General features: G+C 49.1%; 1 protein-coding gene across 5 annotated transcripts; it reads left to right on the top strand.

Annotated features, from left to right (window-relative positions):
• Positions 1-12,191: 12,191 nt before the first annotated feature.
• Positions 12,192-22,000, top strand: LOC136326654 (asialoglycoprotein receptor 2-like). Of its 5 annotated transcripts, none has more exons than XM_066262936.1 (9): positions 12,192-12,391; positions 12,937-13,022; positions 17,611-17,730; positions 17,948-18,043; positions 18,674-18,745; positions 19,515-19,601; positions 19,686-19,831; positions 21,185-21,291; positions 21,599-22,000. In XM_066262936.1, the coding sequence occupies exons 2-9, from the start codon at positions 12,962-12,964 to the stop codon at positions 21,753-21,755; spliced, it is 846 nt and encodes a 281-aa protein (XP_066119033.1). In that variant the 5' UTR covers positions 12,192-12,391; positions 12,937-12,961; the 3' UTR covers positions 21,756-22,000. The 5 variants fall into 5 exon arrangements, with proteins under 5 accessions (XP_066119033.1, XP_066119031.1, XP_066119032.1 ...); XM_066262934.1 differs by having other exon boundaries at positions 12,937-13,085; XM_066262935.1 differs by lacking the exon at positions 12,192-12,391 and adding an exon at positions 12,398-12,588.
• The last annotated feature ends 749 nt before the right edge of the window (positions 22,001-22,749 follow it).

The following is a 22,749-nucleotide window of genomic DNA, read 5'->3' as shown; positions in this document are numbered from 1 at the left end:
TTGGACATAATCTAAACATTCGTCAGTAGGGTTATTAAACTGTGATACACTCATGCTCTGAAACATTAAGCAGGAGTTTAAGTGAATGGGGAAACTCTCTATGCACCAAGATGGCAACAAACCTAAGACACATCGTTAGGTGAAAAAAGCAAGTTATAGGACATTACCATTGGTGTAAAAAAACATGTGATATGAAAATCATGTGGCATCCCTATTTTGCTATCTGTAAATATGTAATTAGGCAAGTGTGTGGGAAAAGGTCTGGAAGGATACAGTAAACTCAGAGTAGTGGTTACCCTAAGGGTGGGGGACGAGAGCACATCTGAGTTCTCATGATACCTGTTATTTCATTGTCAGATATTGAAAACATGATCGTGTATTACTTGTGATAATAGAAAATCAGTTTAAATGGATTCATTGTAAAGAGGGCCTGCCAAATTTAATTTTTTAAATAAACACCAGATTTAATCAACAGAGGTTAATTTGAGATGCAGACAAGGAAACAACTTTTTTCAGAGCTATTGACCTCAAAATACTGGACCAAGAAGGATCTTACAATGCAGCTGGTTCTTTGTATTCATTTTTGGAGGTATATACTCACAGTTTTTCAATGTGGTGGAAGGGCTTCCAAAAATTTTCACTCAGGGACGCGATGGCATTTCCCCGCAAATCTCTGTGGAAAAACACAGTCAATGTCCTTGAACAGGCAGGGAAAGAATGAACAGAGTAAGTGAAGCAGCCGTGGTGACCTTGTGGGAAATACTCAAATGCAGAACACACCAGCTTTCTCATTCCACAGCCATCAGCTTCCCGGGTTGCATAATTAATAAAGACCTGATGTGGGGTCACTGGCACAAACAATGAGGCACCACCTCAGACCTGACCTTCTTACCTGAGACAGGTGCTGCCAGTTAATTACTCTGAGTGCTCCCGCCCCCCCCCCAATTACTTGTATCTAAAATGACTCCTTCTACAAATCAATGGGAAAAGATATCACATCAGCAAATAAATATAAAGAAACCTTATGCCAGGCCTCATCAAAGCTTTGGCTCAAGCCCTCTGTAAAAATCTCTCCAGGTGTTAGAAGAATAAGGGCAAAGAGAAGTAAAAAGGACTAATATGGAAAGATCTCATAGACATATTTGATAGGAAAAGCAGAAATCACCAAACAAGGGGTAAATATCACCTCATTATGGGGAAGAGTTCAAAGGAGAGAGAGAGATTGGAAGGGTACACATACACCAAAATGGTAACAAGAGTGACAGAAAGGGTTAGGTGGAGGCCTGGCCAGATAGCTCAGTTGGTTAGAGCATCGTCCCAATTTGCAAAGGTTGCAGGTTCAATCCCCAATCAGGGCACATACAGGAACAGATTGATGTTTCTGACTCCTATCTTTCTTCCTCTCTATCTAAAATTAATAAATAAGTTCAAAAGAAATACATAGAAAGAGTTAGGTGGGATTTTCACACTTTATCCAATATACTTTGGTGATGTTAAAAAAAAAAAATCAAGTGGTAGAGCGTCGGCCCGGCATGTGAAAGTCCCAGGTTTGATCCCCGGCCAGGGCACATGGAAATGACCATCTGCTTCTCTACCCTTCCCCCTCTCCTTCCTCTCTATCTCTCTCTTCCCCTCCTGCAGCAAAGGCTCCATTGGAGCAAAATTGGCCCAGGCACTGAGAACGGCTCCATGGCCTCCACCTCAGGTACTAGAATAGCTCCAGTTGCAACAGAGCAATGTCCCAGATAGGCAGAGCATTGCCCCCTGGTCTGGCGCATGCTGGAGTCTGTCTCTCTGCCTCCCTGTTTCTCACTTCAGAAAAATAAAAAACAAAAAGTAGTAAGAATGTATCCATGAATTACAGATGTTGACTGGAAACTGATCAATTCCTGAGGTTCATTTCAACCACTAAGTCTGTGGATGGCTCTGAATCTTTACCTCTAGCTTTGTCCTCTCTCATCAGCAACAACTCACCTATTCAGTTTATATACAGATTTTTCAGGAAGGTCACAAAAAGTCAAACAGATACCTGTTTACCCCTCTGCCTAATGGACATTTCCACTCAACCAGGAGCCTTCTGGTTGCTTTACACTGAGCAATAAAATACCCAATCTGAACTCATCTCCCTCAGCCTGGCTCTCGTTCCCAATTGCTGTATGTTCATCTGCTACACCACTACCATTCTCCTTGTATCCAGGACAAAATCTTGACAGGGTCATGTTTGACTTTTCTCTTTCCTGTACCTCCCATCTCCCAACTCCAGGCAGTTACTAATCTTGTCTGTTCTTCCTTATAGAGTTCCCAGGATTTTCTTCCTACTCCTGTCACAACCACTCATTTTCAGCACCTTCTCATTTCACACCTAAATTTTGCCAGAGCATTTTATCTCCCTGAGTCAAGCATTCCTCTTTACATTGCTCTATATATGAAATCTAAAATAATCTTTATTTTAATCTTCTGTCTCTCTCACTTGAAATCTTTCAGCAGCTCTCCCTGTCTCAGTGTGACTTTCAAACCCCTACAGCTGACAGCCAGGGTTTTGCGTAGTCCTATTTTTCACTGTTTCCTAAGCCAATGCTTTACAGCGAGACTGGCCTATTAATTCCTGATCACTCCCGCAGCCCTGCCTTTGCCTGGACACTACTCAATATTTTTTCTCTAACAAATCATATCCAGCATTTAAGCCCCTGCTGAAGTTCTAGGTTATCCTTGCAGGTTTCCCTGACTTCCACACCCCAGCACCTACAGACTGTGGTGAACTGTCACACCTCTGGTCTGAATCTCTTTTAGAACTTAATCATATATCACCTCCTGTTTTATGCACATTATCTTCCTTCTCATCTCTCACTGTCACAATCCACAATGACATACTTCTGTGGCTCACACAGTATGTGGCCCTAGATTGGGCACAAAATGAGTATTTTATCTAGAAAGCCAGAGACAAAGATAAGTTTTGACATAACTGAGGATTGAATAATGATAATAGCTAACACATACGTATGTTAGGCACTGATCTAAGTTTATATTAACTCAACCAAATATCACAACAATCCTATGAGATGATAACTATCATAATCTTTGTTACAGTTGATGAATATGGGCCTGACCAGGCGGTGGTACAGTGATAGAGCATCAGACTGGGATGCAGAGGACCCAGGTTCAAAACTCTGAGGTCGCTGGGTTGAGCACAGGTTCATCTGGCTTGAGCGCAGTCTCACCAGCTTGAGTGCGGGGCTGTAAGCTTGAGCGCAGGGTCGCTGGTTTGAGCCAAAAGGTTGCTGGATTGAGCAAGGGGTCACTCACTCTGCTGCAGGCCCCATCAAGGCACATATGAGAAAGCAACCAATGAACAACTAAGGAGACTAAGGAGCTGCAATGAGGAACTGATGTTTCTCATCTCTCTCCTTCTTGTCTGTCTGTTCCTATCTGTCCCTCTCTCTGATTCTCTATCTCTGTCACCAAAAAAAAAAAAAAAGTCAATACTAATGAATGACATCCTTGGGTTCAAACCCAGTCACTCTGACTCTAAAATCTCTACTCTTAACCACTATGTTGTATCACCACCAGTGAGATGGGGAGGGGCCACATTCTAAAAGAAATGGATCAAAAGTGGGAGAGTGGAGGTTAAGGAATGAAGTGATGGGCTAAAAAGATGAATAAGGAAAGATAATATGGGCAATTACAAGTAAAATACTAGTAAATGGGAAATAATAGTAAGAAGGGTAATGAAGATAAGGGATAGTTGACAAACAAAAGGAAAACCACATCAGTCAAGCTGAGCTGGGGAAGATGTGGGAAGCTCAGGACAACCTCAGGAAAAGGCTGCCTTGTGCCGCAGGATGCAGAGAACAAACGAGGACAGGGGAGTCTTACAAGGTGGTGAAGGTGTCCTTGTCGATGCCGGGCTGCAGCACAGGCACGCTGCGGAGCCTCTGCGTTGAGTCGAGAGCCACACAGGACAGCGTCTCATTTCTGCAGGAGCAGAGCTGACACACGCTCCTGGTGGCTTTCTCTTGAATTGGAACTAGTTCAGATGGTTCTGGTTTCAGAGATATGGTACCTTCCATGACCCCAGGCAAGGTTGGCTGCCGACTCTGAACAGAATCCAGATGTAAAAGTGCCACCGCAAGGTGTTCTGGAGGAGCTGTAGTGTGCTGCAGGGTGGTAGGTTGTTCAGCCTCCTCCATTGGACGTGGGGTGATGGTGAGCCCCAGGTCCACAGACTCAACCGCAATTTCAGGCGGGGTTGGCTGCTGAGCCTGAGCAGGCTCTGGATGGGGAGGTGTCACCTCAGGGTGTTCTGGAGGAGCTGTAGTGTGCTGCAGGGTGGTAGGTTGTTCAGCCTCCTCCATTGGACGTGGGGTGATGGTGAGCCCCAGGTCCACAGACTCAACCGCGATTGCAGGCGGGGTTGGCTGCTGAGCCTGAGCAGGCTCTGGATGGGGAGGTGTCACCGCAGGGTGTCCTGGAGGAGCTGTAGTCTGCTGCAGGGTGGTAGGTTGTTCAGCCTCCTCCATTGGACGTGGGGTGATGGTGAGCCCCAGGTCCACAGACTCAACCGCAATTTCAGGCAGGGTTGGCTGCTGAGCCTGAGCAGGCTCTGGATGGGGAGGTGTCACCTCAGGGTGTCCTGGAGGAGCTGTAGTCTGCTGCAGGGTGGTAGGTTGTTCAGCCTCCTCCATTGGACGTGGGGTGATGGTGAGCCCCAGGTCCACAGACTCAACCGCGATTGCAGGCGGGGTTGGCTGCTGAGCCTGAGCAGGACCTGGATGGGGAGGTGTCACCACAGGGTGTTCTGGAGGAGCTGTAGTGTGCTGCAGGATGGTAGGTTGTTCAGCCTCCTCCATTGGACGTGGGGTGATGGTGAGCCCCAGGTCCACAGACTCAACCGCGATTGCAGGCGGGGTTGGCTGCTGAGCCTGAGCAGGACCTAGACGGGGAGGTGTCACCGCAGGGTGTTCTGGAGGAGCTGTAGTCTGCTGCAGGATGGTAGGTTGTTCAGCCTCCTCCATTGGACGTGGGGTGATGATGAGCCCCAGGTCCACAGACTCAACCGCGATTGCAGGCGGGGTTGGCTGCTGAGCCTGAGCAGGCTTTGGATGAAGAAGTGTTGCCTCAGGGATCTCTGGAGGCTGAGCAGGACCCTCTTCATTACCTGCAGAAAGCTCTGCACTGGCAAAGTGCACTTGGGGTGTAGTTGAGCCCCAAAGAGGAGGCACTTCTATAGGCTCCTCTTCTTCCTCCTCAGGGACTTCTGAGGGCTCTGGATGAGGAGGTGTCACCTCAGGGATCTCTGGAGACACTGTAGTGTGCTGCAGGGTGGTAGGTTGTTCAGCCTCCTCCATTGGACGTGGGGTGATGATGAGCCCCAGGTCCACAGAGTCAACCACGATTGCAGGCAGGGTTGGCTGCTGAGCCTGAGCAGGACCTGGATGAAGAAGTGTTGCCTCAGGGTGCTCTGGAGGCTGAGCAGGACCCTCTTCATTACCTGCAGAAAGCTCTGCACTGGCAAAGTGCAATTGGGGTATAGTTGAGCCCTTCTTTGGAGGCACTTCTATAGGCTCCTCTTCTTCCTCCTCAGGGACTTCTGAGGGCTCTGGATGAGGAGGTGTCACCTCAGGGATCTCTGGAGACACTGTAGTGTGCTGCAGGGTGGTAGGTTGTACAGCCTCCTCCATTGGACGTGGGGTGATGATGAGCCCCAGGTCCACAGAGTCAACCGCGATTGCAGGCGGGGTTGGCTGCTGAGCCTGAGCAGGCTTTGGATGAAGAAGTGTTGCCTTAGGGATCTCTGGAGGCTGAGCAGGACCCTCTTCATTACCTGCAGAAAGCTCTGCACTGGCAAAGTGCACTCGGGGTGTAGTTGAGCCCCAAAGAGGAGGCACTTCTATAGGCTCCTCTTCTTCCTCCTCAGGGACTTCTGAGGGCTCTGGATGAGGAGGTGTCACCTCAGGGAACTCTGGAGACACTGTAGTGTGCTGCAGGGTGGTAGGTTGTACAGCCTCCTCCATTGGACGTGGGGTGATGGTGAGCCCCAGGTCCACAGACTCAACCGCGATTGCAGGCGGGGTTGGCTGCTGAGCCTGAGCAGGCTTTGGATGAAGAAGTGTTGCCTCAGGGATCTCTGGAGGCTGAGCAGGACCCTCTTCATTACCTGCAGAAAGCTCTGCACTGGCAAAGTGCACTTGGGGTGGAGTTGAGTCCTTCTTTGGAGGCACTTCTATAGGCTCCTCTTCCTCCTCCTCAGAGGACTCTGTCTGCAGAGCTGAGACTTCCTTTTGGGAGGGAAATTCTACTTCTCCAGCAGTATATGAGGGCTCTCTGGCAAGGTTTTGTTGATCCTGAGGCCAGGGTTCGGTGAGCCCCCAGGTGGTAGGGGTCAGCAGGTCAGGGTTCAGGGCCAGCTCCGGAAGCGGGCGAGCCTGGACCAGGAGCCACAACAGCTGCCACATAAGTAGGAGCTGTGGGGCCCAGAAGTGCATCCCGGACATGATATTCGGGATACAGAGAGCGATTCGCACAATTGGGACACGGAAAGTGACCCAGACAAGTAGTTCACAGTACGTGACCTAAGTAAATGAGGTACCAGTACCATGCACTGAGATAAAGTGATTAATTGACACCGGTGTCACAATTGCTCACCGTGTCACAATTGGCAGCCGTGTCATAATTGGCAGCCATGTCACGCATGCATCTCTTAGCAACCAAGCACCCCCTCCTCTGGTCCCAGCCTGTATTTATATAACCTTTACTACTTTTGGGCTGAGATGACTGCAGAATAGCAAACCTTTCTCCTAGACCTAGAATCACTGGGAACCAAGAAGTCCCTTTCCCCTGCAGAGGGCACAGCTAACTCCCACTGGGTCTCCCCTGAGCCCTCACAGTGAGGCCAGATTGGGCCTGCACACCTGGGTGGCCCAGACTCCAGTGGCACAGGGCTGGTGGGACAGGGGGGCTATTAATGGAGGGGTGGAACTGGGGAATGGTGCAGAGCTTTTCAAGGAAGCCACAGGGCCTCCACCCCAGGAACTCAGAAGTGCTGGTCCAGTTCTGGCAATCTGAACTCCTCCTCCAAGCTGAAAACTCAGAGACATTCTTCTTCCCCTTGGCCATACTGCTCCAGGTAGCTGGCCTACAAAATGAACACCAGGTGGGGTGGTGGGCAGGCAAAATGTTGCCATTTTCTCAAAATTCTCTGTATCCATGTCTGATTCTTAACTCACCACTCTATCAGATAGGGGCTACCACTGAATCAGTGATGACTCCATAACATTTTTAGATGGGGCTTTGGAGGGTAAGCAATTCATTCTGGAAAAGTGGGTCTGAAATCAAGTGAATAACTACTTTACAAGGGTACAGAAAAACGTCCCCCTCCCACCTTGACTCAACACAGTCCTTAATCTAGAAAAGTAACAATGCCACTTTTCATAGGTCTACCCCATGTGCACACATGGAAAAGTCACTTAAGGTGGAAAACCAGCATGTCACATAATTTTCTTGAAACACTGTAGGTAGCACCCAATTTGCTTCCTTCATAGCCCTTTACACATTCTATTTTATTTTACTCCTGTTTATTGTCTGGCCCAACCTCTAGCATATAAACTCCAAGAAGAGAAGGGCTGCATCTAATTCCCAGTGTCTAGCCCATAGCCCATGGTTTTTAAATGGAATTGAGTCCAGGATTGGCCTCATGTAGGGATGGACCTCTTATTGTATCAACTTTCTGAAACCTTTAGCATCAATACTGAATCCCTTCCTCACATATTTCACAGGAAGGTAGACTTCTTAAAGCCCAAGACAACACCAGAGCTTTTGCTTTCTGTAGTCATCAGAGCATCCACATTTCAAAGTTCCAGCTACGTATTCTCAGAAGTCCCACACAAGGTAAATTCAAGAACTATTCTATTCCAATTCTGATTTAATTTTGTTAAATTAGTAAATGCTTGATTCCAAGGACAGGAATTCTCTTTCATAGACCTTGGACTCTTCCACAGTCCCTAACTTAGGGTCTTGCATGCAGCTGACAATGCGTTTTATTGGCATTCAGTCGGTAACCCCTACTAAAAAAAACAAAAACAAACAAACAAACAAAAAAGCCCCTCTTAGAATTAAGAGAAGAAAAATACCTTTCAAAAACCTACACAGCAGCTTTAAGGTCAAGTACAAGGGTGAGATGCCTGTTACTACTGTTACTATTCATCATTGTTGGAGTCCTAATCAATTTAATAAGAAAGAAATTGAACTATTTGAAAGAGACAAAACGTATTTAATTATGAGATGATGCACAACCTAAAAAGCCCAAGAGCACTGACTAAAATTTTATCGCAAGTAGCACAATTTAGTAAAATGGCTAAATCCAAAATCAAGAGCTCAACATTCAAATCTCAATAGCTTTCCTATATATCACAAATAACTAATTAGAAAATGAAAGAGCCCATTTACAATATCAATAAAAATCCATAGAGTAACAAAAAATAAACTTTAAAAGAAATGTCTAAGACCTACATGATGGAAACGTCAAAACTCTTCTGAAGGACACTAGGAAGAATACACAACACGAGATACCGCTTTCCTGGAATGTTGTAAAGATGTCGATTCTCCTCTAATTAACCTACAAATGCAATGCAATCCTATTCAAATTCCAAGACAGTTTGTTAAACAAAAACAGGCCAGCTGATATTTGGTAGACAAATTATTCAAGAAGAGCCATGAAATGTATGAAAACGTAAGATCAAAGAGCAGGAGCTTACCCTGCCAGATTCCAAAAATGTGTTATAAAGGAACTGGAATCACCTAGTGATGCTGCTACCTAGTGGTACAGACACATCTCTGCTCTGCTCATGATGTGTTGATCTTGGTATTTCATTCTTTTTTTTTTTTTTTTTTTTTTTTTTCATTTTTCTGAAGCTGGAAATAGGGAGAGACAGTCAGACAGACTCCCGCATGCGCCCGACCAGGATCCACCCGGCACGCCCACCAGGGGCGACGCTCTGCCCACCAGGGAGCGATGCTCTGCCCCTCCTGGGTGTCGCCATGTTGCGACCAGAGCCACTCTAGCGCCTGAGGCAGAAGCCACAGAGCCATGCCCAGTGCCCGGGCCATCTTTGCTCCAATGGAGCCTTGGCTGCGGGAGGGGAAGAGAGAGACAGAGAGGAAAGCGCGGCGGAGGGGTGGAGAAGCAAATGGGCGCTTCTCCTGTGTGCCCTGGCCGGGAATCGAACCCCGGGTCCTCCGCACGCTAGGCCGACGCTCTACCGCTGAGCCAACCGGCCAGGGCGGTATTTCATTCTTAAAAGACTATTTACCATATTTTTAAATTCTCAAGAGAGTGGCATGCCTTATATTGCCCCCCCTTCCAAATGCTGACAAATCTGACAGAAAGACTAGGACTAGTGGGGCTGGAGTACTCAGGGAGGCTTTATGAGGAAAGATGACCTTGAGCTGACTTTTCAGAGATACATAGGACTTCCATGTGCAGAGCAAAATAAAGGAATTTTAGATGGCCAAAGGCACAAACAAAAGTAGGAACGGGCATGGTGTGGCTAGATTATGGTGACTCCAGCTGCTTTGGCTGGAATCGAGTGCTGGCTTGACCACTGAAAAGGTAAACAAGGTAAATTAGTAGGGTAGAGTCACGACTGTCAGCTTATTAAATCACTCTTTGAATGGTAGCTCTTACATGCTGAGAAAATAAAACATTATGAAATTGAACAAAAGGGACACAAGTCAACTCCACAAATATTTATGTATATAAAAAAATAGAACATGCAAACTGTACAACCACATATTTAAGAATATATATTGCTTCAGTTGCCTATTTGAACATAACATAACAAGCCAAAATTTCAATAGATTAAAACAAACAACTACGTATTGTTTCTTGAGAGTCTTTGGGTCAGAAATATGGGCTGAGCTAGGTCAGGTGGACCATGTGGTATTGCCTAGGTTGCATGGTTGGATGTCTTCAGCTGTTGGCTGGGCTTCTAGAAGCTCCCAGAAGGCCTTGTTCACATTTTTGGAGACCTTGTGCTCCTCTGTGTGGTCTCTCTCCCTCTCTATCTCCGTATTATTTCTTCACCACCCTCTCATAAGTTCCCCCCCTTCCTTCCACCTCTCCATGAGGTCTCTCTCTGGCAGGATATCTGGACTTCCTTTCAGCATGGGTGTCTGGCTTCCAGGAATGAAAACTGAAGCTTCCATGTCCAGAGGCGGATTAAGGTTGGTTTAGGCCCCAGGCACAAAAGGAAATATTGGGCCCCTTATGTTAGAAAAAAAAGTGTAAAGTTGGGGTTTTGTGGGGCCCTTCAGATGTCAGGGCCCAGGGCACACAGGGTGCACCCACAGTTAAATCCACCTCTGTCCCTGTCTCTTAAAGGCTAGACCCAGAACTGGCATAACTGTCACTTGAAGCACTTTCTATTGGTCAAAGCAAGTCACATGGTCATTCTGGATTCTAGGGGAGGGGAATAGACACTTCCTCTGGAGGGGTGTTGTCACGTGCACATACAGTGAAGGGAGAAGTGATGGCTTCCATCTTTGGAGACTGCCACATATAGGAAACACATCATTTTGGCTGCCTGTGAAGAGTAGAGGAATCGGTGTTGGGAAAGTAATAAAACAAGAGAAAGATCTTGTCAGACCTCAGAGGAAGACTGGGTGTCATAAACCCAGAAATGGACTAACCTAACTTTCTGTGCCTGAGGTACACCACCACCCCAAACCAAAATCACCCAAATAAAGCAGGATTTTGTAAGCAAATCAGAAAAACCCCAGCAAAAAGGTAAGGAGACAATATGGAAACTAAAGAAATAGCCCATGTGTATGTCAAATTTTGGTTAATTAAAATGTTGACTTTTGAATAGTTAGAAAGAATAGGATGCAGAGGATGTCTCTTGTTTTCTGTGCTATCTCACCGTGCCAGGAGCGAGGGGTTGTACACAGAAATTTGGGATTACTTCAGTCGAGGTTTGTGGCCAGTGAAACTCATTCCGTGGATGGCAGTCAGTGAACCCTGACAAGCAGTTGGTAATCTAGTTACTAGGCTCCTGTCTATATCTTGGCACACTAAAACCACATCCTTGCCAAGATTGGGGCTCCGTGACTGTTTTCAAACTTTGATTTGTGGCCCATTCATGGATCAGGAAACTCAATGGAATGCAAGTAGGGAGGTAAACATTGTTTCATGAAACTTTCATGGCAATAGTATATCTACAAATTCACTCATCCATCCATCCATTCAATCACCCGTTTATTTAATAAATGCCTGTTGAGCAGCTTTTCTGTGCCAGGCACTGGGGCTCAGGAGAAAGGAAAGCACACGAGTGTGTGCGCAGCTGCTCGCGTGTGCACTCTGGGCCACACTGTAGAATGCGTCTCTCACTGTGGGTCGCAGTCAAATAGCAAAGCAGCCACCACTGCCCTAGTGGCTTCATAGGAACATCAGGATATCGAATTGTGTGCCTACTTCCTGTGTTTGTCATAGTGTCATCACAAGAAAAGCACATGCTTGAAACTAATATAACATTGTATGTCAATTACACTCCATTAAAAATTCCCAGCACAAGGGGTCTAAAAATCAAGGACAAAAAATGTGTTTTCTTCCCCCAAGCTATTGTTACTGTGAGTATAGATGGTTACAAATGTTCCTCAGTTCATGAACCCCAACTTCCCTTGAGGACCTCTCTTTTATGGTATGACTTTTTTCCTCTTTATCTTGTTTAGTTTCCCATTTCCCTCCCCTCTGACCCGTCCCCCTGGGAAAGTCACGTAAACCTCCCTGAGGCTCCAAGTTCTCCTCTGTAAAATGGGAATAACAGCCCCCTCCTGGGGTGTTGTGTTGTGGGAGTTACAGGGGACACTGGCTAGGAGTGAGGACAAAGGTTTGTGTTGCCAGGGCCCCGCAAGGGGCTTATTGGAGTTGAGCTCCTCCTGCCCCAGGATGGCTGCCCTCTGCCACTGTCCTCTCTTCCCCCTGCACTTCCAGTTCCCCAGGAACCAGGAGGGTGAAGCTTGTTAGCCCAGAGCTGGGAGCCTGTGGCTGAGCCCAGAGGAAGCAGGGGCCTAGGCTCAGATGCCAGATTGAGCAAGACAGAGAGCCGGCCCCTCTGATCCTGGTCAGAGGTATTTAGTGACACTAGCAATTCTGGGAAATTCAGAGGCAGGAAGTGAAAGAGGGGAGAACGAGAGGAAACCCTGAACTGTACCCACAAGCCCCTGGTCTGGCCTTTCCTTCAAACTGCAGTGAAGAGTGAGGTGACCGTCTTATAGGGGTGAAGGGGACAGAACAGAAGACCCTTTCTCTAGGAAAAACAGACAGTCCTGTCCCCAGCCCCCACTATGTTTTGCCTGAATTCCAACTCCATTTCTCCTGTTTACTGTCCAAAGTCCTGAGGTGAGCAGATGCCAGGTTAGAACCACTTGGACATTCAGACACAGGGGCTCAGGGCCTTCACCGGGACCAGGCCCATCCCCTCCTCTTCCCTCCTGTCTAGCGCCACATGCCCCACTTCCCCTGGCTCCAGCTCCTCCTTAGCCTTGGGGCCCAGGAGCCTGAGGAGCTCCAGAGTAAGCCCTCCACGTTGTTAACAGGTAACCAAGGGTGGGGAGGACGGGGAGGCTGGCAGGCCTGGGGATGTTTGGGATTAAGGGGACCATAGTTCAGGAACAGTGGGGGCTGGATGGGAAGATGAGCATGTGGAGGGATGTTTCTCCTTGGCCATGGCACAGCCTAAGCCAACACCTGAGACGGGAGAGGACCAGGCTGTATTTCACCTCCCCAAACTCACCTCCAACCTCAGACCCAACCCAGGCTGCCGCCTTGACCTACCCTGACCCTACCCCCCCTCCCAGTGCCAGCCTCCATCTGAACTAGCATCTCAGCACAGCATCAGCCCTGCACTCGGCCCCAGCCCTGATTGCAGCTTCGGCTCCACCCAGGTCCAGCTGCTGCACTGGACCCAGAATGGCCAAGGACTTTCAAGACATCCAGCATCTAGACTCGGAGGAAAATGACCACCCGCTCGGTAGGGGTGAGGGGCCAGGAGCCCGTGGGTACAATCCCAGGAGAGAAGACGCATTTTGGAAAGGCAGGTGTCCAGTGTTGGGGGCTTCACTTCACCTCGGTCTTGCTCCGGATTGCTCTGTCTCTCTGAGGCCGCTGTCACAGTCACTCCATGAGCAGGGCCTGGGCACCCCGTAGGTGTTTAGGTGTGTGGTGCCAACCAGCAGCTCTGCCTGCCCCCTGACCTCAGCTTCCTCTCCGTGCTTAGGACTCAGGAAAGGGTATGTGCTCAGCGGGAAGGGAATAAGTGGAAGATGGAGGTGACTTCCTCCCCTCTTCCTTCCAACCTTCCTTCTGACATGTGCTGTGTGTGTGACATGGGCCGGGCCTGTCTGTGCACATTTTGTGTGGGCAAGGACAGCACATTTAGCCAGGAGAGTGGATTTGTATGTGGGAGGGTGTGGGGATGGGTGGGACAATGGACACAGAGATACTGTGGAAAAGTCCCTCTCTCCCCAAGCCCCCACCTGGGTCTTTCTCTAGCAGATCCTGATGGAAGGCCCCGTGTCTGAGAAAAGGTTTTGAGGCAAGAGAGGCCTGAGCCATCCTAGCTGAAGGGCAGGAGCCAGGAGAGGGGAGGGCTGTAGGGTGTGTGAGATGTGGGCGCTGGTGATGGAGTGGGGCTCTGTGGAGAGAGCACAGGCTGCGGCTCAGAGCTCGGCAAGAGGAATTGGCTAGCCTGGGCTGGGCAGAGAAAGCCCCCTTTCTGAGGCTGGCAGACTGCAGGGGCTGGTGCTATTGCGGGTGAGGGTGGGGTCTGGCAGGGCAGGAGCTGCAGGGGGGACAGGCGTTCTCACGAAGGCTTCTCCTTTCCTTGGGGTGATGGGCTGGCAGGACTTCCTTCCGGGCAGTAGGCTGCCCAGGGCAGGGGCCACATCTGTCTCACTCCCCTGGTGAGATATACGTGATGTCTGGCATGTAGTGAACACTCAGAAATGCTTTTGGATGATGTTGGATCTTCTGAGGGTGAGACGGTTCAGAGTTGAAGCAGGAGGCTTGGCGAGAATCCAGAGGTTTTGGGTTTCGTGGGAGAAGCTCACCCCAAAGGCCTGATGGATGACGCACGGGGCACCTCTGAGGTGCTACCACCGTCAGCGCATTCTCTCCAGCAGCCTCTGTGGCCTTCAGGTGAGCTGACATCTACCACCTGCCCACCCACAACCATCTTCCACTCATCCATGCCCCTTATATGCCCATGGCTTTCAGTAAATTTGAAACATTTTGCTCATTATCTGCCTTGCCCTTCTGCTTTTTCCTTCAAGGACTCCAATTCTGCATCTATTAGTTGTCCTATAGTTCACTGATGCTATTTCCATTATTTTTTTAATTTTACATTGATTTGAGAGAGAGAGGAAGGGAGAGAAAGAGAGGAAGAGAGAGAGAGAGAGAGAGAGAAAGAGAGAAGCATCAACTTGTTGTTCCATTTAGTTGTGCATCCGTTGATTGCTTCTCCTACGTGCCTTGACCGGAGGACCGAACCCACGACCTCAGTGTGCCAGTAGGATGTTTTCTCCCCTGAGCTGCCAGACCAGGGCCACTATTTCCATTAGAAACATTTTTATCTCTTGGTTTTTCTTTTTTATATAGTTACTATTGCTATGTAATGTTAACATAATGCTATGTTAAGTTTATAACCTTTCCTTATGTATGTCTAATCTTCTATTCATTGTACCCAGTATATTTTTTATTTCAGACATTGTAGTTTTCATGTCTAGAAATTCAACTTGGGACTTTGAAATATCCTCCTTGATATTCTACTTAACTTTTTGAACATATGGAATACAGTTATAATGGCCGTTTTACTTTCCTATCTGCTAGTTCTAAGGTCTGTGTCACTTCTGGATCAGTTTTGATAGATTTATTAACCTCCTTGTTATACAATGTGTTTTCTTGCTTCTTTGTACATCTGGTCATTGTTGTCGGATGCCAGGCATTGTGAATTTTACCTTGTGTGCTGGGTGTATTTGTATTCCTCTAAAAGTTCTTGAACTTTATTCTGGGATGTAGTCAATTTACTTGGAGTCACTTTGGTCCTTTTTGGTGTTGTTTTTATAACCTGTTAGGCAGGTCTGAAGCGCTATGGGGCAAGGGCTTTTGGTCCCCACACCCATGCTTGGTGGGTTGTGTTGGTAGGAATAGGCACTATTTCTGGCCCTGGATGAGTGCCAGGCATGTCCTAATCCTTTTAGATTGTTTTTCTGGGTGGCTGTCATTTTCCTTACCTGCACACACTGCTCAGTGCTCAGCTGAGTGCTTGAAGGGAACCCTCCACAGATTGCTGGGTTTCTCTCCTCTGATACTTTGTCCTTTGAGGTCCAGTGACCTTGGTCTCCTTAGACTCTTGGCCCCATCTCCTCAACTGGGAGCATGTGCTGGGCTCTGCTTGGATCGCCCCTCCCTGCCCCGTGGCCTGAACGCTTTCTCCCAGCACTGGGCTGGGACAATCATAGGGCTCATCTTGTTAGTGTCCTGTCTCTCAGGGATCAATTGTCCTGTTTCCTGAACTCGTGTCTTGAAGATGTTTGTTTCTTATAGGTATCTGTTTCTTATTCTGGTTGTTTCTGGGAGGAGGGCAAATCTAGTCCTTATTATTCCATGTTGGGCAGAACTTTTATTTTCAAACTTGCTCATTTCATTTTCAGAACAACCCGATCAGGTAACTACTATTTTTACCTACATATTTTTTCTATTGTGGTAAGAACACATAATATGGGATCTACCCTTTAACAAAGTTTGAAGTGCACAATACTGCATTGTTAACTCTAAGCACAGTGTTGTACAGCGGGTGTCTAGATCTCTTGCATAATTGTAACTTTACACCCATTGAAAAGCAACTCCCAATTTCCTGTCCCCCAGTCCCTGGCAACCACCATCCTACTCTCTGTTTCTATGAGACTGAGTACTTTAGACTGTATAAGCCAAAGGGGACATGAAAACTGAGGCACCAGAGGGTTGAATGACCTGCCTATGATCTCAGAGCTAGTGGGTGGCAGAGTTAAGACTCAGCCATGAGTGGTCTGGTTTCAGGGCAGAGGCGCAGAGACAGGTTGCTGAGCTGACCCAGAGTTGAGGGTTTATGGGTCATAGGTCAGGCTGAGAAGCAGGACAAAGGCCACTAAGTGGACAGTATTGGAGAGAGCAGTCAGCTCAGCCATAGGGTCCCAGCGGGTGGGGAGAACTGTGCTTAGTGAGAGCTTCTAGATGGACAGACGCACGGGCGATCACAGACGACATGGTGGGGAGAGGCAGAGGGGAGGCAGTGTTCCGAGTGGGGAACAGGTGGTGGAAGTGTCAGAAACATGGCCTTTCTGGGTCAAGATGGGGTCCTGGGTGTGGCTGGAGTGGAGGAAGGTGACAGTCATTGGTGTAAAATGGCCAAGAGTTCTGGGTGGTCACTCACAGGGACAGTGTCAGCTCAGGTTGATGGTAACTGATGGACTGGAGAGAAAGATTCTGGGCCCCTGACTGAGCATTCCCAAGATGTGAGGACCCCTGGGTGTGATGGCGGCGAGAAGAGAGGGAAGGGCAGGGTCTGAAGCACAGGGGAGGAAGCGTTTTGCTAGAAGAGGATGGTGCAAAGGCAGCAGCCTGGGCCTGGGAGGACAGACACTGCTCCAGGCCCAGGGACAGGTCAGGAGGGGTGGAGCCAGGGCTGCGCATATGAAGATGTGGTCACATGTGTGCATGTGGGGACGTGTGTGTCAATGTGTGTATCTGTGTGAGGAGACTTGTGACTGTGTGCTGTAAGATGTGAGAATGTGCATGTTGATGTGTGTGTGAGGATGTGTGTTAATAAAGTGTTTGCTTGTCTTGGACCTCAATACCCTGCTTCTGGTGGCCATCTGTGTCATTGGGTCCCAATGTGGGGGTCACAAGGGCCAGTAGGGGTGGAGCCCTGATGAGAGGAGATGCTGGCAGTGCTGGCAGAGGTGAGTGTGTATGTACTAATGAGTGTGGGAGTGAAATGGAAAATTGTGTGTGTGTGTGTGTGTGTTCAGGATTCAGCTTGACCAAGGGGCAGGAGAGGTCTCTGTGAGGTGACTGAGTCTAAGGGGAGGGAGTTTATAGTGGAACAAGGGTTTCTGAGGTGGAAGGGCAGAGATGTGGGAGATGAGAGGATGGGCTTAGAGGGCAGCCCTTGGGGAGTGGTCTGGGCTGAAATGCCCTGAACTTAAATATCCCAGTGGAATCGGGGTGGGGGGTCCAGTTTTGGACTTTGTTTAAGAAGAACACAGGGCTGTCCTCTAGGTCCCCCAGGTCTAAGATTGGGACTTTACACACAGATGATGTGAATAGCAATGCCGTGTGCAGATGCGTTGCATACACCTGTGTAGGCATGTGTGCATATTTGCATGTGTAAACGTGGGTGCACTTGTGCAGATAACTGTGTGTGCAGTACTTACATGCTGGGGTCACAGCCCATTGACTCCCCAATCCCTCCCCAAGTACTTCCCTCCACCCCCTGGGCTGTACTTCCTCAGACTTCTGTTCCCCTGCTTCCCTTAGGTTGGCTCTCGCCAGCCCTCCTCCTGACACCGCTTCTCTTGCAGGGACGCCTCCTTCCCAGCCCCGTGGGCAGCAGAGTCTCTGCTCCAGGCTCTGGCTCAGTCTTCTGGTCCTGGGCTTCAACATCCTGCTGCTGATGGCCATCTGTGTGATTGGGTCCCAAAGTGAGGGTCACAGGGGCCAGTGGAGATGAAGCCCTGATGAGGAGGCAGAGATATGGGCAGTGCTGGATGGGAAGAGATGGAGGCAGTGAGGTGCAGTGCTGAGCGAGTATTGGGGCAGGGAGGGGGTGGTGAGGGAGACAGTGCCATGACCGTGACGGGGCTGTCACATGGGCACAGACCCCTCCACTCCGTCCTGTGCGCTCTCCCTCCTGACAAGAAACACAGATGCAAGTGGAGTTTTGGACCCTAAAAGAAGCTTTCAGCAACTTCTCCTCCAGCACCCTGATGGAGATCCGGGCTCTCGGCTCCCATGGTGAGCAGGTGCTCCCCGAGGGGACATGCCAGGGCGAGTTGGGTGGGTGAGGCACCGGTTTACCAGGACAGGTTTGCCAGACTCTGAGGTGGGTGCCCAGGGTCTGGTCTGCAAAAGGATGTGTTTGGGGTGCCGTGGACAGATAACCCAGCCTGAGGAGCTGGGCAAGGCTTCTAGGGACACTGAGGGGGGAATAGGCAGGTGAAGAGGATGGCGGTCAGTGGCAGGTGGAGAGGACAAATCTGGAATGACCAGGAGGTGAGGAAGACCACTGCATGTTTGGGGACTGCAAACACTTCCAGCGTGGCAGGAACTAAGTGGCGAGGGGTGGGCCGGGAGGTGGGTAGGGGCCGCGCCAGGCAAACCGCTGTGTTAATAAAGTGAGGCGTTATCTTGAGAAAATGGGGCCTATGCAAGGGATTGAAGCAGGGGAGCAGCCTGAGTAGGTTTGTTCCTCAGAAAGCCAGGGTGGCAGTGTGGGGAGACTGGCAGAGGCGGGGAGGCCCGGGGCAGAGCCCGAACCTCCCAGATGAAGGTGACGGTGGCTTGGACTGGTGCTCCAGTAGGTGATGATGGAGGCTGTTAGGAGGCAGAATGGAGGGAAAACAGTTTAGCTTTTCTCTTTTTCAGGAGGCAGCATAGGTGACAGCGTGACATCTCTGGAAGCCAGGCTGGAGAAACAGGAGCAGGACCTGAAAGAAGGTCCGAGCCCCTCCCATGAGTGAGTGACATTTGAGAGTGTGTGTGCGTGTTAGAGTGTATGTGTGATGTGTGTGGTGTGAGTGAGGTGTGTGTTGTGTACGTGAGAGTGTATGTGTGATGTGTGGTGTGAGTGAGGTGTGTGTTGTGTGCGTGAGAATGTATGTGTGATGTGTGGTGTGAGTGAGGTGTGTGTTGTGTGCGTGAGAATGTATGTGTGATGTGTGGTGTGAGTGAGGTGTGTGTTGTGTGCGTGAGAATGTATGTGTGATGTGTGGTGTGAGTGAGGTGTGTGTTGTGTGCGTGAGAATGTGTGTGTGATGTGTGGTGTGAGTGAGGTGTGTGTTGTGTGCGTGAGAATGTATGTGTGATGTGTGGTGTGAGTGAGGTGTGTGTTGTGTGCGTGAGAATGTGTGTGTGATGTGTGGTGTGAGTGAGGTGTGTGTTGTGTGCGTGAGAGTGTATGTGTGATGTGTGTGGTGTGAGTGAGGTGTGTGTTGTGTACGTGAGAGTGTATGTGTGATGTGTGTGGTGTGAGTGAGGTATGTGTTGTGTACATGAGAGTGTATGTGTGATGTGTGGTGTGAGTGAGGTGTGTGTTGTGTGCGTGAGAATGTATGTGTGATGTGTGGTGTGAGGTGTGTGTTGTGTGTGTGAGTGTATGTGTGGTGTGTGAGTGTGTGTTGAGTTTTCCCAAAGGCTGGAGTCCTGTACAGGGTCTTAGTAGGTATGGTGCCCACACTGCCCACATCACTGTCACTCTGTCCCCTAGATCATGCCACCTTGCTCTTCCACCTGAAGCACTTCCCAGCTGATCTGCGCATCCTGGCTTGTCAGATGGCCTTCCTGCGAAGCAATGGTAGGGACAGTGGGGGTCTCCGTTCCCAGTGTGCCTGCCCCCCAGCAGGATCTCATCTCCCCCTGCCCACTTCCCTCCCCACAGGCACAGAATGCTGCCCTGTTAACTGGCTGGAGCATGAAGGCCGCTGCTACTGGTTCTCTCGCTCTGGACTGACCTGGCCCGAGGCTGAGAAGTACTGCCAGCTGGAGAACGCGCATCTGGTCGTCATCAACTCCAGAGAGGAGCAGGTGAGTCCACAGTCTTCCTAAAGGCGGGAGGAAACCTCTGGAATGCAAACTCTGGGGGGCTAGATCAGGCCCGCTTTATTTTTTTAACCTACGGGAGAGGCGGAAGCAGATGTCTGGCAGAACTCCAGGGTTCATAGCGGAGCAGCCACTGATCCTAAGAAGTGGGAGATTACGACTAGGACTCGGCAAAGGGACAGGAGCCAGGTGAGCATGTGATGAGGAGGTCAGAAGACAATGCAAGACAGGATGAATTTAAAAAGACAGGACCTGGATGGAGAACACAGTAGAGGCACTGAGAGCTCCTCCTTGTTGTGTACTAGCCACAGGAGTGGCAGTCAGTTGGGAGGAAGGAACAGAGGGGGCAGGAGCCCCGGTGACCCACCAGCTATGGGTACTGGGTTCCTCAAAGCCCCTCCAGGTCTCACCTGCCCACTGCTGCCACCAGCCCACTACCCCAAACACTGAAGTTCATCGGAAAGAATCCACCTGTTAGAATAGGTGGGGCATTTTTTTTTGAAACGGAAGATATTAATGGTAACATTTACTGAGTCCTTACTATGTAACAGACATTGTCTTATATGTATTCATTCCCTTAATCCTCACAATCCTACAAGGTCAACACTCTTAGTATCCCCACTCTGAGGAAGGCAGAGATGAAGAAGCCAGGGACAGGGAAGCTAAGGGACTTGCCATGCAGCAAGCACGTCACAATGGAGCCAGAATTCAGAGAACCTCTGCCTCCTTAGCCAGTATTTTCAATGATTACATGTCACCAGAATACAGTTATTGAATTTGAATATATACATTCAATTTACATGGTGGAATAATTGCAAACGTATTTTACTTTACCAAGGTTGAAATTGCCAATTTTAACCAATTTTGACCTATAAGTGCCAGTTTCTTGTGGGCCTACCTAAGATTTTAGTGCTGTGAGTGAATAGAGCATCAGCCCCAGGCCCTGAGGATAGCTTGGTTGGTCCAAGTGTCAGCCCCGGGGCACTGAGGCTAGTTGGGTTGATTCGAGCATCAGCCCCACATGGGAGTTGCCAGGTGGATCCCAGTCAGTGTACATGTAGGGGTCTGTCTTCTATCTCCCCTCCTCTCACTTAAAAATAAAGAAATAAAAGTAAAATAGTCCCTGTGAAGCATTTAGCATGTTCTTTAGCTCAGTGAATGTCCTCTAAACAATAGCTAAGGTTAAAAAAAAAGAAAGAAAAGGTGAGGAATTAGTTTTGTTGGGAGCTGATGCTTCAACTCAGGGTCAGGTCAAGTTGGGGAAGGCTGAGGGAACCACAGCTAATGCCTCTATGGAGGTACAAGGGACTAGAAACTTCCCTCCTACCTGTTTTCCAGAAATTTGTTATTCAACACACACGCCCCTTTAAAGCCTGGATAGGTCTCACTGAAACCGATGGTTCCTGGAAATGGGTGGATGGCACAGACTATAGGAATAGCTACAAGTAAGTATCCCCTCCCCACCCCCCTAGTCTATCCTGGGGACAGCCACGTGATCTTTGGCCCCTGAACACAGTACAGGGACCGAAGAGCCCTGGCTCACAGCTGCTCAGGGGGCAGGCACCCTGGCAGGGTCTTTGGTCCCCACCCATCCTTAGGGACCAAATTCCCCAACCTTCTCCCCTCCAGACTCCCAGCCTTCAAGGCTGCAGCTTCTGCTCTCTGAACTCTCTAAGGCGGTGCTTCTCTGAGGTGGGAAAGAATTGCTGGGACGGGAGTGGTCAGAGCTTGAGCCCTGTCCTGCCTTCCTAGGAACTGGGCTGCCACTCAGCCAGATAACTGGCAGGGCCACGAGGAAGGTGGAAGCGAAGACTGTGCCGAAGTCCAGGTGGACGGCCGCTGGAACGACAATTTCTGCCAGCAGGTGCAACGCTGGGCGTGTGAGATGAGTCAGAACATCACCACCTAGGAGCCCGGATCTCCCGCAGATCTCTACCTGCATCCTCCTCACCCCACCCCCAGCCTCTCTCCTGGGGATTTTGAAAAAAGGAAGATTAGTCAGAGACACCGGGAAGAGTTGAGGGAAGACAGAAAAGAGGGTTTAAGAATCTCAGACCCTGGGGAGACAGTTACCTCCTCTTTCTGCTACTCACTGTGATTATTATAATTTTCAGACTCCACACTGGAGTAGGAAAAGAAGAAATAAATACTTGAAGCTCTGTGTGGACCAGTCATTTGGAACTGAGAAATGTAGAAGGCAAAGAAGAGGGAGCAGATAGGGTCTGGAAGAAAGTTTAAGACTAGACTTCTTCTGCTTGCTACCCAGTCCTGAGGGACACGGATCAGGGAAGGGAAGGAAGAGGCTTGGAGAGGAGCATCCATTAGAAGGCAGTGGGTTTAGGGGTGGGGGAAGGAGCTGGCTGGGCTGGGCGGGAGGGTCCCACACGGTGAGGGTCCTGGACAAAGCGGCTTTCTCTGCCTTTGGGATTGACAGGAGAGATTTCAGGGAGCATTCCACTTCCCTCAGTCTGGGAACTGTGGAGTGGGCTGGCAAGGCCACTGGGAAACGTTTGCTAAGAGGAGGACTAGTAGCACACTTTCCCACTGTTTTCAGCGTGGCTACAACTTATTGACCACAAACAGATCTAGACATATGTCCAAGACAAGTGTCACCAACAATTTCCACAGTGGGTAAACTTCATCTTCCAAGATCATTTTAGAACCAGTCTTAGAAGGATCTTTAAGCAATTAGATTTCTTGTCTTATTTTTATTACACAAGTCATATGTACTATTAGTAAAACAAAAAATGTTTTAAAGACACACACGTGCACACTCATACGCAGAGATTTATTATGAAGAATCGGTTCATGTGGTTGTGGAGGCTGACAAGACCCAAGTTCTGCAGGTGAGCAGGCAAGCTGGGGCCCAGAAGAGGCAATGGTGTCATCCCACACAGAGACAG

Source organism: Saccopteryx bilineata, chromosome 2 (genome assembly GCF_036850765.1).
Source record: "Saccopteryx bilineata isolate mSacBil1 chromosome 2, mSacBil1_pri_phased_curated, whole genome shotgun sequence".
In the NCBI taxonomy this organism is placed as follows: Eukaryota; Metazoa; Chordata; class Mammalia; order Chiroptera; family Emballonuridae; genus Saccopteryx; species Saccopteryx bilineata.
This window is presented reverse-complemented; position numbering and strand designations above follow the sequence as displayed.